The following is a 13,470-nucleotide window of genomic DNA, read 5'->3' on the forward strand; positions in this document are numbered from 1 at the left end:
GTGGTTTTTTTTTTTTTTTTTTTGCTCTTCTAGAACCTGGAAGAGGCTTGGGGTTTTCTAATCCTACTCATAATTTATTAATCTTCCCAACACTATGGGCTGTGTTCTGTAAATGCTAACAGCGGCATCCAATACCTAGGATATTTTCTACTGACATGTGTGACATGAGACAAAACAGTCCCTGTCATCCCTCACCTGAATAAACTTCCTTAGCGGACAGTGTAGTTGGAGGGTCCTTCTTTCCTCTCCAAGATCGAGAAACATTTCCAGTCTTCAGACAAGTGTGTCAGCCATTGTCCAGTGACTGTCCTGAGATGTCCACAATGTCAGCTGAGTGTCGTCATCCAGCCTGCCCTGTAATTGTTGTCGATGATTAATAGGGTTCCAGCCCTAGGATTTAATTCAGTGCTACAGTACTTGCCAAACACACTCAAAGCCCTAGCTGCCACCCTAGTCCTGTGTGCTCTAGAGAAAGAAAATAAAGATCCCCATTGTCTATCAAGTTTCTCCTCCAATAGAAGGAGAATCTGCGAATCTGCATCTGGTCTTTTAAGTAACTCTAAGCCCCAGCTTCCCCACAGCTCCCTCCATCGATTCCATTATTGGTGCATTTTCAGTAACGCTCACTTTATTTTTGGTGTGCAAAGAATATGCACCATGTCATTAAAGTGTGTGTGTATGTTTGTGTGTGTGTTCATCCATGAACTCACTATAAATTATTATCAGATGACCCAGAAGACCGTGGAGAAACCTGTCGATGTGCATGCAGAATTACGTTACTACTGTTCCATGGCACCTTGCAGGGAACACTGAAATAGTGGGCTGCTTTAATAGAGCCTAAAACCAGGCTATGCATGGTTTTCGGTGAGATTGTGATGTGCAACACCACAACAGAGATCAGCAGAAGCTTCATTTATTCCATGCTGCTGTTACCAAGAGGAGGCAAAGCCTCATCCCATAGACAGTCTGGTAGGATCTGATGAAGGGCAATAAACTCAGGGTTGAAATCAAGCCTTTAGAAACAAAGAGAAAAATACAAAGTCAAGGAAAGCAAGAGCTGTCTTTTTCTTTTCTTCCTCTTTTTTTTTGAGAAGATCCACAAGAGAGACAACCCCTTCCTCAAACTAACAATGCACAAGAGAGACAATACATGACTTAAAAATCAGAAATGAAATGAGGGACATAACAATAGACACCGAGCAAATTCCAAAATCATTAGTTCTTACTCCCGAGGACTTTACGCCAGAAAACTGGAATATATAACCAATATATATTCCAGATAACAATTACCAAATTTAAATCCAGATCTGGGAAGGTATCTGAAAAATACCCCTAAGAAAATAGATACACTCATTAAAGGTTGCATACATTATATATTATATTGCTTTCTTTTTGCATGATTAAACCCCTTCAAGGACATTTAGCTATGTTATAGAAAGTGTTACTTTTAAAACAAAAGGACAAAGAGTGAAATTGAGGAGTCACTGAGAGACACTTCCCAGACAGGATCAAGGAAAGACGGCTGAGAGATGCAAGCAGGGGCTGCAATGCTGCCCTTGAGAAGGAAATGTTTTTCTCACTTTACCTTACTCTATGCTGTACTGTGTCCGTTTTTTGTGGAAGCGGCTCTCATGCTCTCTGGGTTATGACAAGTATATTGTGATACTAGGAAGAGGGGTGATTTGCTATACAGATATTTTAAGGAGAAGCCTTTGCTTAGTCTCACTTCTTTGCCTAGTCTTGCCTCAGTCGTTCCTGGTATCATGGGAATAACGATCTTATTATATCTTGCCAAAAGGGAAAGTGAGGTAATGCATATTCATGCCTGTATAAGGGTTAATAAGCTTGCAGCTGCATGCAGTTGCATCTGCCTTTGCTCTGCATCCCCTGTGTCCTGGTTATCTGTGACCGTACCTGGGCCCCCAACACACTAGATGTTGACACGCATCACCCTTCTCAGTGTCAGGTTTATTTTCTTTCTTTTTTGGAATCTATGATGTGGAGGCGTATTACAGCAACAATATGAAATAGCAGGCGGGCATGTATGAAAATTGCTGTGTTTAAGCTAGGTGTGGGGACAAGTCCTCAAAGGGAGCTGTTAAGATGGGAAACAAATAATGCATTTGTTGCTGGAATTGAGTTGCCTCAGCTGTGTTGCTCTGCCTGCTCAGTGTCCATTCAACATCACTCTGTTTCTACAGAGGAACTCAAGGTTTGCCCCAGCCACCTGTGAGCTGTGATATGGGCAGAGAAAGGCCAGGACACAGTGGTGATTTCCCACTCCTCAGTTATGCTGAATTTTCCACTACTGTACTTGTATACACAAGTCCAGTGTGGTCAGTTATTATAGATATTTGTCATTTCTTACAGAGGGCAACTATGATTGCCTACACCCAATTCTATAAAAAACAAAACTCAGGAAACCTGGCCCTTGGCAGTAATGAATCAAAAATATCTAGGATGGTGGGGCATGAATTCTGCCAAGCAATGAACTCAGATAGGTGGGGTTGTGAGGAAGATGTATGGTTGAATAGCCCAATAGATTCACGTTGTATCATCTTGATTTAATCTAAGGACAAAGAAGTGCAGTATCTCTGATGGCTTTCTTCTAACCCCTTGAAAGGTTCACTGGGGTTTGACCTCAGTTCTTCATTCTTCTTGCTGGGGCAGCAACACTCAGGGAAGCTTGAGATTGCCATAGGCACAGTATTAGGCTACAAATGCTGAGTAGGTGATAATTAGTTGTTCAGATGGTGATTCCCATTTCATTTGTTCTTAACGTGGACCTAAGGAAAGACAGATCGAGGTCCTTAGAATACAAAGATCATTTCCAGTTCTTTTCTACCTTTCCTGAATGAAAGACTGGTTGGCAGAGAATGGTAAAAATTCAAGAATTGGTAGATGATGCTTTGAATGAAGGGTGGGTTTCTGTGCTGGTTTTAGACAGGTTCTCAATTACCCCATCTTGTTCTCTACGTTGCTCTTCAGGTTCACTTTGAGCTCAAATAAAGCTGCTTCCACTTTCCAACAGGTAGTCTTACAAAGGGGCCTCCAAGGACTGTGAGGACAGCATTAGCCAATGAGAGCTGAGGTGTGTAACCCACAACTATAGCTTTATCTGAAAGACGCTCAGACAGAGGAGACTCTCGCTCCAGTCCTGAGGACAATCACCACCCCATGAACACACAGGACTCAGTCTTGATGTAAAAACAAGAGGTTTACTTTGGGATACCAATGCACTGGGGCTCGACACGGTCCACACGCAGGAGGGATGTGAGGAGCCTCGAACAACAGAAATGTACAGCTTAAACAGTCATTTACGATCACACAGTTTCATTAGCTCAGCTATTTCGGTGCCAAGGATAACTAGGCAGATGTTTCTCATACTGGAATTCCTGGGATAAGGCCTTAACCACATCAATGTAGCTATTTCTGTAGGAAGGACGTCTGACTTGATATATGTTTTCTTATCCTGGGGTTCCCAGGACAAGGATCAAGGATATCTGTCTTGGCAGGTGTTTCTCTTCTGGAGTTCCCAGGACAAGGTTATAGCGATGTCAGCCTATAGCACAGCTGCATTCAGTACCAAGGACATCTTACTTCTATAGTGGTCAGTCAGCTTCCCAGAGATGTTTCCTGTCTTGTAATTGCCCTGCAGTAAATATGTTCTATACCCTCTGTTCTTATGGTCGGGCAGCTTCCTAGAGAGTGGGTGGGAATGTGCTTTCTGTACTTTCTGGTCTATTGTCTAATGTCACGGGGCTAAGTGAGGGCCAGCTTAAAGGATTCTCATTCTTAAGAAATGGCTGTACTGATATCAAACGGGGATCTTTCATATCCACTTTCTTCCAAGTCTACCAGCCATCTCAGATTGTTGCTGTAATATGCCTGACAATCAAGGACACAGAAAAATAACTTGATACACAGCAAGGACATGGCAATCATATCCTGTGTCGTTATGTATGCTCTGGATGAGGTTTGTTAAAATGACAATATTGCACAAAGCTTTATATAAGACCCATCAAATTAAGGGTCACTATGCACTGTCATAGCTAAAATGGCCTGGTCAGAAGCGACCACTGGATCACTCTTCTGTAACTTCACATGAGAGGCTTGTGCTTTTTGTGTTTTTTTATTTTTCTGTTTTTTTCTTATTTATTTATTTATTTATTGCTTTATATGTTTTCCGGAAGATAGTTCAAGTCATGGATCTGCCCCCAAAATCTGAGCTTTGCTACTAATACTGTAAACAGTATTAGTGTATGCATTCAATAAAATAACTGGTTTTTTTTTTAGTACGATAGATGCTTTTGTGTTTTGTGGGGTGATCCATGAAACAGGAGTGAAGATGCTTGTTTCTTACTCTGTCCACTGAGTTATGTCTCTAGGCTTGTCCTACTCCTTTGGCTGCATCCCCCCCCACACATCTGCTGACTATTTTATTTTTCAGATGAAATCACACGTTATAGCTTAGAGAGGCCTGTAAGCAATCCTACTTTGGTAACTTAAGTGCAAAGAGGAGAGCCCCACACTCAGCCTGAGGGTGCATTCACTGGTGGATCCAATATTTCAGTTTCCTCTCCTAACAGATCACCACATTGTTGCCAGGACCATAATGAATGCAATTCTTTCTCCTAAAGAATCTGGTGGCAACTGTCAAATGTTAAGCACAAGGCTTCAGGTTGTACCTATAACACACACCCACATTACAACCTACCCTACAGGCTATTTCTGGGTTTGATTTCATGCACCTGCACATGATGAGACAGGAGACCTCTTTGACTACTTATAGGAACTGGTGTGATTTCTCAGTAATCATTAATGGGTAATATTGCTGACTGAGGAGAATTTGAGGTAGGATGAAACATTTCTGTGCAGGGATTGGGGAGGAAGCACTCATTTAGATACATAGCAATGACTTAGGTTTTTCCAATCAAGCCTAGAGCCAAATTTGGCTTTGGAATCATGTGGTGCTCAGTGGCTATGCCACAGGGAAGTCCCCTGAAAAGGGCACATCAGCTTTTGCTCAGTACAGGGAGAACATTAGCAAGAAGGCAAAGTCTGTTATCCATGACATCAGCCGTCCCTTCGTGGACATTCTATTGTCTCCTAGAGACTTCTTGGAATCCCTGTGATGTCACCAGTATTGTTGTGACAACCAATTCCCTACTTTTTCTCTTAGTGTCCAAAGGATATATCCACAGACATGTTTGCCCGTCTTTGTAGGCACTTTGGGAGAGTTGATGTTGATAGAGAAGAGTCTAGAGTGAAGCAAACGAAATCTAAAGGTAATGATGGACACAGGACATGGGGAATGTGGAGTAAGTTCTGGGCAGTGTATGTTGAGCTTCCTGTCAGGGGTGTGTGTGGGGGTCTTCTGCTGGCCTTCTTAGTAATGGGCCACAACCACTGGAAAATCTCCACAGATATTGAATTCCATGATTATCACAATTCCTGAAAGTCAAGGTTTTCACATCATTAGTTTCTCCATAACCACATGGAGGATATGGCAATGCCTACGCTATTATTGGGTGAACTTCTAGTCTTTACTTTTACAGTGCATTTGGTATGTTAAATTGATATAATAACACCATCAGGAGGCATGGAGGGTATAACTTTTCTGAATTAAACAGGGCATCAATGTACTTCACTTTCATTGCTTCTTTAAATTCAGTGACTATCTGACAGTCGTAAGAGGGAGAGAACTGTGCTCCTGGCATGACCTTATATTCTTAGAACTCCTCTGAATACCTCCGGGTGACGGGGCCAATCTTACCTTCATATAATAGAGGTTCTGTGTGGCAGATATTTTTCTACAGTAGCCAAACTATATGGAGCAGGTAGAGAAAGAGCCTGTAACCTATTGGCACTTCTGGGGCATTTGTCATTTCCGTAGGGGGAATTAATAAGTCTGTTGACCATGTCCTCCCCCTACATGACTTTTTAATGCAAAGTTATTGGACTAGAGTAACAGTGTAGGATATCTGAGTATCCCTGATCAATCAAGTCATTGTGGATGCTGAATTGATGATCTGACTTCTGAAACCAGAGGGGTGAGGGTCCTGAAACCAGGTTGTAGCCTGCGTACCTGATAATAATCCTGGAGAAGGCATCTCTCTGGTACTTGTAAGTCTGTGTGGGCGGGCATAGGGAACACCTGGCTGCTTACATCTCTTGGTCTCTATATAGTAGTGGGGGAACTGTGATCCACTTAGGATGCCTCTTACACATAGACCAAACTCCTTGCAGTGACACTGGCTTCCAAGCATGTTCTCCTGTTTGGACCTCACTGTGGTCTGTGTATGCTCTATGCATTCGCCCCATGCGGGTTCACTTGTGTTCTTCTACCTACAGAGGCCGGCAGACAGACGTCATCCCCTGAAAATGTCCTAAACAAGGTGCAGGCCAACGAGGAAGAAGAGAGGCTGAATAGAGAACTGGAGCTAACTACCAAGGAGAGAAATGAGCTGACAGATCGCCTCCTTTATGTGACAGGGGGATCCATGAGTAAGAGGTATGCATTGCTCCAAACAAAGACCTTGTTCTAAACCTCATCTCCCATAGAGAGGAGATTCAGAACCTGACCCTTACTGAGGAGTGAGATTGAAAATGGACTCTCTGATTCCGCCTGTTGAAAATCTGAACTTGTGATCTGAGTGAAGATTTCAGGGATAAAGTCACTGGAGCATGAGTTCCCAGTGTACAATTTGATAGCCCTTGACAGGTGGTAGCTTTGCAAGGTTCTAGGTGCTGTGAGTTTGTGGAGAGTGTTTGTACTTGCTAGGAAGGTGACTGAACGCTATCATCTCATGGCAGCACCCTTAGGTAACAGGTCCCACATTGTTCATCTCCATGCTTAACTAGAAGGCCTGAGGCTCTGGCCTGTTCCTTCTTGTCTGTGTGCATTAAACACTGAGACAGTAATGGTGCATACATTTCTAATGATTCTCATTGTGCTCCTTCCATGTTTGTCTCTCTTTCTCATTCTCTGAGTCTGTTTACTTTTCTTTTCTTGTGGGTGTGTCCCAGTTTGTGTGTCTGTGTGTGCATAGGTCTGCATGCATATGCACAACTTTTATATGTTTCTGTGTCCCTCCACCCTTGGAATTTAGGGGTCTGTTTTTTGACCTCAGGATATACCTGTATAATAGTTTCATGGAGGTGCAAGTGCTTTATTTTGGAAGCCCCACTTTCAACAGTACAGTTCTTTGCCTGTGTGGTCACATTTGTCTATACATTTGTATGCCTTGGGCAGATTATAAGTTTGTGGCAATATCTGGTCTCATCTCCAGAATTATGTGTACTGTCTGCCTCTAGAATATTAGTTATTCGGCTTGTAGCATTCCACTTGTCAAAACAGGAAAAATGAAATCAGAGGTTTCTGGATGTATGTGTGTGTGTGTGTGGTTGGGTAAGCTCTGTGGCCTAGGCTCTTGACCGCATAACAGGTTTGAATGCAGATCCAGCCCTCCTGATTGAAAAAAGTGAGCCAGGGAACCCTTTATCTGGGTGCTTAACTTCTGTTGTCCTGGGCACACAATTCCAAGTTTCTGAAGCTGAAGAAGATCCAAATATGTAGAATTCAGAAAGTGTCCTTCCAGGGCTGGGGTAGTACAGGACACAGCCTGAGTTCATATAATCCTAAACCTCGATGTTCATTGGGTTCTATCTTCCTGGGGCCAGCCCCTACTTCAGGCCAAATCCATTTTATGAAAACTTGAAGATAAAGGAGAAAGAGGTCATGTCATTACTGCACAACTTAGACACAAAGAATATTGAACATCGTGAGAAATTTCAGGAGCTCAAGAAGGAGATTAACTTCTATCGGTAAGTACTGGTCAGAAGGGCCCATCACTTGTGGAATGGCCATGTCTGCCTCTCTTTGTTCTGGACCGGGGGGTCTGCATCTCTGGGCCCATCTCTTCTACTGTTTAAATATCACTGTGCCGTGGGTCTTTTGGACTCAGTTTCAGTTCCATAAGAGACTGTCATTTATCACCACAGTGTCTATGCATCTTTAGAAGGCTCTGGATAGAACTACACAGATTCAGGCATCAGAGTGTTATTAGGCCAACCTGGGCCTCTGGGGTCATACCAGGTTTAACAAAGCTCAATGTGTGGACCACATGGTTAGCATGACCTCCCTTGGTTCTACTGTCCTCTTGTGGTTGTTTACTGCCTACTAATTGATGCTGTCCCGATGCATTGGGCTCTCATGGGTAGTTGTAGATCCCTTGTTCTTTTGGACAGACATGGACTCTTATTCGTGCTTGGGTCACAGAAACAATTTATTCTTCCCTGGATTGGCCGTTTGCTGTTTGTGCAGCAGCCTTACATGTATGGAGATGTATTCTATGAAGTCTTTATGGGAATCTGGGTCCTGGTGGAGTTTGTGGGATTTGGCAGTTGGAATGGGAGGAAGAGGCTTCAGTATCTTACTATGCAGAGTGTGTTTCCAGCAACCTGCACAGCCGGCTCCTGATGGACCAGGCATGTATGAAGAAGAAGTTGGTCACATTGAAGCAGGAGAGCAAGGAGGTACAGCGATATTTGTTTGAGTTGAACCCGAATGATGAAGACGAACAGGAGAAGACCAGCAACCTCCAGACCCAGCAAAATGTGGTAGGAACAAGCAGCTGAGTCAGATTAACAATGTCTGATACCATTTGCCTATTGGATACATCTTTGCTTCCCCTATCAGCTTTCTAATCTCCCCACACCCAGTCAGTCACCCACCTCATGTGATAGAGTTATTCATTGCTCTGTCTATGCACAAGTATTCTGGGATGTTAACCACTCTTCAGAAACTGAATTGTTGGCAATTATACTTCTCTGCCCTTTTTGTAACTGCAGTCCAGAAATGGTGACAGAGGAATAACATATCACATGACTGCATCTCCCTATCACAGATTGGATGCTATGAAGAGTTTTGAACGAGTTCTTGGTCGTGTGACAAAGGTCATACAGGGGTCACGTGATGGTTGGAAGCACCTTGTAGGGATAAGAACCAAGTGCAAATGGCAAATGAGTCCTGGTCATTGGCTTTGATCTGGGTATCATGTGGCCATCTCCTTTCTTCCTGCACCCCAATTAGGTCTCTCCCCATTTCCCCATTCTTGGTTTGCACTGGTAGAGTCTGAGGAGCAGCTTGTTCTCCCACAGTGCTGTGAGGGTTGCTGGTGATGTTCCTCAGCCTGCAGAGATATCAGCAATGATTTCAGTGAAAAGATCAGTGCTGTCTGTCCAATGCAGCTGAGGGGACAGAAGGCAGCAACTTGACAGCCTGTATGCATGTCCCCACCAAATCAGTGTCTTAATAGCTGCCTTCTCCTCCCAGGTCTCAGGAACTGCAGGAGACATGGCATAGCATGGATCCCAGGAAGACAGCCCCTGAGGAATGAGTTTCTCTCTCAAGAGTTCCCTGTGACGACAATCCTCACAGTCAAAGACTTTTTGGGGGAATATTCTTCTTCTCAGATAATTTCCTCAATGTATAGAGACCCTAAATTTATGTATCCGTATGCCAGCCTATCTCCTTGAGGTCTTTCTCCTTTCTCATACCGACAACACCATTTGAGAGACAACTGAGGGGACTGCCTTGACATCTCACGTCCTAGAGGAGAAACAGCACTACAACTGTGTTTCTAAATGTTCATTAAGAAAATGCTGTTAAGAAATGTTTTTGGTTATGATTTTCATTGAAGTTTTCTTTTTGTTATTTCATAGTTATATATTCTTGTTACTGTTTTTCATTTTTATACCATTTTAGTTGTTCATTTTATGCCTGTTTTTTGTTAAATGTATTCCTTATGAATAAAAATTGATTTGTAACTCTTGACTCTTAAGACCATCTTATTCAAGGGTCCTTTCCCCTCCTGTAGACTTAGAACTGACAGCTAGATATGGATCTTTGCATGATCCAGTGAATTCAAAGCCACCAAGGGGTACACAGTGTGATAGTGTCTTTTGTGTGGATAATGTGACTTTTTTTATGGACACACACTTTATGATGTAATCACTGCCATACTGCATCCATGCTGTCATGTCTTCTGCTCATCCTAGTCTATATCAGTCTACAACACACATTCCTTATTGACTGTGTGCACCAGATATTGAGTAACACACACTCATGCCTGTAGAGCTGCAGAAAAATGACAACTTTCACAAAGGAATATAGAATAATCCTAATCGAGAACCATGTGCCTCAGTTTTTCTTACAATACAGCATTAGTATTAAACCATAAAGATAATGACCATCAACGTCATTTTGGGAAATAGGTTTTTATAGGTGCTGTTTCACTTGATCATTCATATGCTGTGTTTTTTATTGTTGCTGATTATATTTATTTTTATCATGTAACTCAATGGATCTTTTTTTTTCAAATGTATGTCTGGGCCACTCCTGAGTGCATTTCCCTCATGATCCAAAAGAGGGAATAGCATTCCCCATTGTAGATGATTGTTAGGGACCACGTGGTTCTTCTGAGAGAGCAGCAGATGCTCTAACCTGTGAGCCATCACCACAGCTCCTGTAGGTAGCTTTTGTCCGTCCAGGGCATGTGCTATACTAGATGGACATGATCACCTTCAATTAAGGAGAGAGATCTCAGGAGATGTGTATGTACAGGTGGTTGAGCAGTGCCTGCTCAATGTGGTAGCCTGCTAGGCATCCACACCGGGCTCTGGTGCCTCCACTGCTCATTGTGCATTCAGGATCACCCTCCAGTATCACTCCGTTTCAATTCCAAACTGATCTTTCACTTACTATCGATGATTATATACATTAAGCACATCTCTTGAAATACAGAAGAGACTAGCATCCTTCTACAGGCCAACTTGGCATAATGAATTCTTTTGATAGAAAGCAAGATAATTATCTCAATCTATGCAGCTTAGGGAGGACCTCAAGACCATCCATAGTGAATGCAGACTGCAGCTGTGACCACATGTTTCTTTTCCAGAGCAGGTCTGTGCAAGCCCAGGACTTAGGTGGGACAGTTCAGTTTCACCTTTTACATGGAAATCTGTGATTGTATTGAGAAAGTATATGTTCCACGTGCCTCATTTCCAATTTATGGAATTAAACATACTTACTGTGAGTGGAGGTGACTCAGAGAGATAAAGTGAAGAAGAATAATCCAGTATGTCTGCAAACAGATGCTGTCCCATTAGGGCCTTTCAATGCTCAGCAGCTGGAGAAGCAAGGGAGAGGCATTGGTGACTCTCAGGCTTAGGTCCTCTAGTCATTGTAAGCTGAGCATGACACAAAAAGGGTCATAGGTATCACACTAGAATCTAGTAACTAGATTTAATCAACCTATCCCATTAATGCTATGTTTGGTGGTAGTTTTTGCCCTCTTAGGACCTGGAAGAGGCTTGGGGTTTTCTAATCCTACTCATAATTTATTATCCTACTCAACACTATGTGTTTTGTTCTGTTAATGCTAACAGCGGCATCCAATACCTAGGATATTTTCTACTGTCATGTGTGACATGAGACAAAACAGTCCCTGTCATCCCTCACCTGAATAAACTTCCTTAGAGTTCAGTGTAGTTGGAGGGTCCTTCTTTCCTCTCCAAGATCGAGAAACATTTCCAGTCTTCAGACAAGTGTGTCAGCCATTGTCCAGTGACTGTCTTGAGATTTCCACAATGTCAGCTGAGTGAGGGCAGGGCAGGGCTGGGCAGGGGACTGGGGCAGGGCAGGTCAGGGCTGGGCAGGGGATTGGGACAGAGTCCATGAGATGTCAGTAGGCAACAGGCCAGCTGGGGCTAGTGTGGGTACAGGGCTTCTAGTGTGGGTGTGAGAGGAGGAAATTAGGAATGGTCAGATTCTGATGCAGCATATAGGCGGGAAGGAGCTTAGACCATCTCAGTGCCATATAGGGACATTGTAGACACTGATGGGCAGTGTGGGGATTGTAGGGTCCCATATACTGCTCTCTGCAGGTGTCAGGAGAGCATACAGTGGCTCTGTCAGACTTATGACAATCAGGCAGGCACTGGGTGCAAGTGAGAATCATGGGAAAAGCCCTGTGTGCAGCCTGGTTTTGGGACATTCCCAGGTGCCCCATGGACTGCAAAGTAAAGGCAAAGGACACAGGGAAGCCAGCAATTCCCATGCACAGGACATAAATACCTGTAGATCTTTCTAGAATTTCCATAGACTATCTGTCACTAGTCCTCATTATAGAAGGCACCAACATTCTGCCCTCTACTTCAACTTGGTGAGACAGCTATTCTAACTCCAGTAGGAAGGCCTCAGGGAAGACAGTAAGAACTCGCAGGTGACCCCTTTTACTATTGAAACAGGGTCTTCCTATGGAGCCTAGAGTGGCTGTAGGATCCTAATGCTCTTGCCTCACAGTGACTAGAATTCCAATCCACCCTCAAGAGCAGTTGATTCATAGCCAGATCTGATTAAGGACATGTGAGGCCCCAGGGTGCTAGGATTACCAGGGTCCTAGTAAGTTTCTCCAGCCTAAATTACAACCTGAGTTGGTGCTGCTCTTTGGTACACCGCCTGATGCCCACTGATATCACAACTTGGAACTCTTTGTCAAACATAAGCTGTTCTGGGAATGAAGTACCCACACAATAAAAACTGGTCTGGATACTCCTAGGTCAAGAATCCCCTGTTGGAAATGCCTTGGACCGCAAAATTTTAAATTCTAGATCCTTCTGGCTTTTAGAAGATTTATAAATACAAAAAAAAAAAAAAACAAAAAAAACAAAGATGGGCATAGTAATTTAAGCCCGTGAGCCCAGTCATGGGAAACTGAGTCAGAGTGATGGAAGACTGTAAGTTCCAGGGCAACCTGTGTTTCAAGAAAAAAAAAAAGCATGGTGAAAATTCCACTCAAGTGGAAACCAAAAGGGTTTCACATGGGCCTTGCCATCCACTGGTCAGCACTCTCATCACCACAGCCACAGGCAGACACTGGGGAACATTTCCCACTGTCTCTCTTTGGGATGCAATCCACCCCATGATTCTATGTGAGGAATCCCCCAAAGGTTACATCATGTGAGGGACCTAGAAATTTCCAGGATTGGGAGAATTTAGGAGTTTATAATTAGGGATGATCTACAGCTGTGGCAAAGTCTTTTCCCAGCACATGCCAGCCCTAGGTTTGTCCCCAACAGTAAAAATAAAATCCCCCAAAATAATTCAAACAAAATGTCATGAAGCCTGCTCCCTGACCAGTCTCCTCAAAAGTGCGCAGGAACCTGGGTCCACAATTAGGACCCAGCACGGCCTCTGTGACCCGTGAGAAGGGATCTAATATGGGAATTAGTACAGTATGACTTATCCTTGTGGATACCTTTGGTGACAATAACCACCTGACCCCTGAAAACCCATCTACCTGGGGAGCTCAGCACTCATGTCAGCCAAAAAGCCCAGATCCTAGGGCCAGCATGGGCAGGTGGTGAAGAAAGTTTGTCTCTGGTGAACATCAGTTGCTGCTCCTG

General features: G+C 43.5%; 1 protein-coding gene across 1 annotated transcript; it reads left to right on the plus strand.

Annotated features, from left to right (window-relative positions):
• The first annotated feature begins 3,070 nt into the window (after positions 1 to 3,070).
• Positions 3,071 to 9,838, plus strand: LOC134483214 (disks large homolog 5-like). Its single transcript, XM_063278488.1, has 5 exons — positions 3,071 to 5,288; positions 6,355 to 6,514; positions 7,684 to 7,827; positions 8,460 to 8,622; positions 9,338 to 9,838. The coding sequence occupies exons 1-5, from the start codon at positions 5,207 to 5,209 to the stop codon at positions 9,365 to 9,367; spliced, it is 579 nt and encodes a 192-aa protein (XP_063134558.1). The 5' UTR covers positions 3,071 to 5,206; the 3' UTR covers positions 9,368 to 9,838.
• Positions 9,839 to 13,470: the final 3,632 nt, after the last annotated feature.

Source organism: Rattus norvegicus, chromosome 19, assembly GCF_036323735.1.
Source record: "Rattus norvegicus strain BN/NHsdMcwi chromosome 19, GRCr8, whole genome shotgun sequence".
Lineage (NCBI taxonomy): Eukaryota > Metazoa > Chordata > Mammalia > Rodentia > Muridae > Rattus > Rattus norvegicus.

Coding starts and splice junctions, on each gene's coding strand:
- LOC134483214 (XM_063278488.1), top strand. CDS start 5,207: ATGTTTGCCCGTCTTTGTAGGCACTTTGGGAGAGTTGATGTTGATAGA. Junction 6,515..7,683: donor GGGGGATCCATGAGTAAGAG/GTATGCATTGCT, acceptor TCCTGGGGCCAG/CCCCTACTTCAGGCCAAATC. Junction 8,623..9,337: donor TCCAGACCCAGCAAAATGTG/GTAGGAACAAGC, acceptor TTCTCCTCCCAG/GTCTCAGGAACTGCAGGAGA.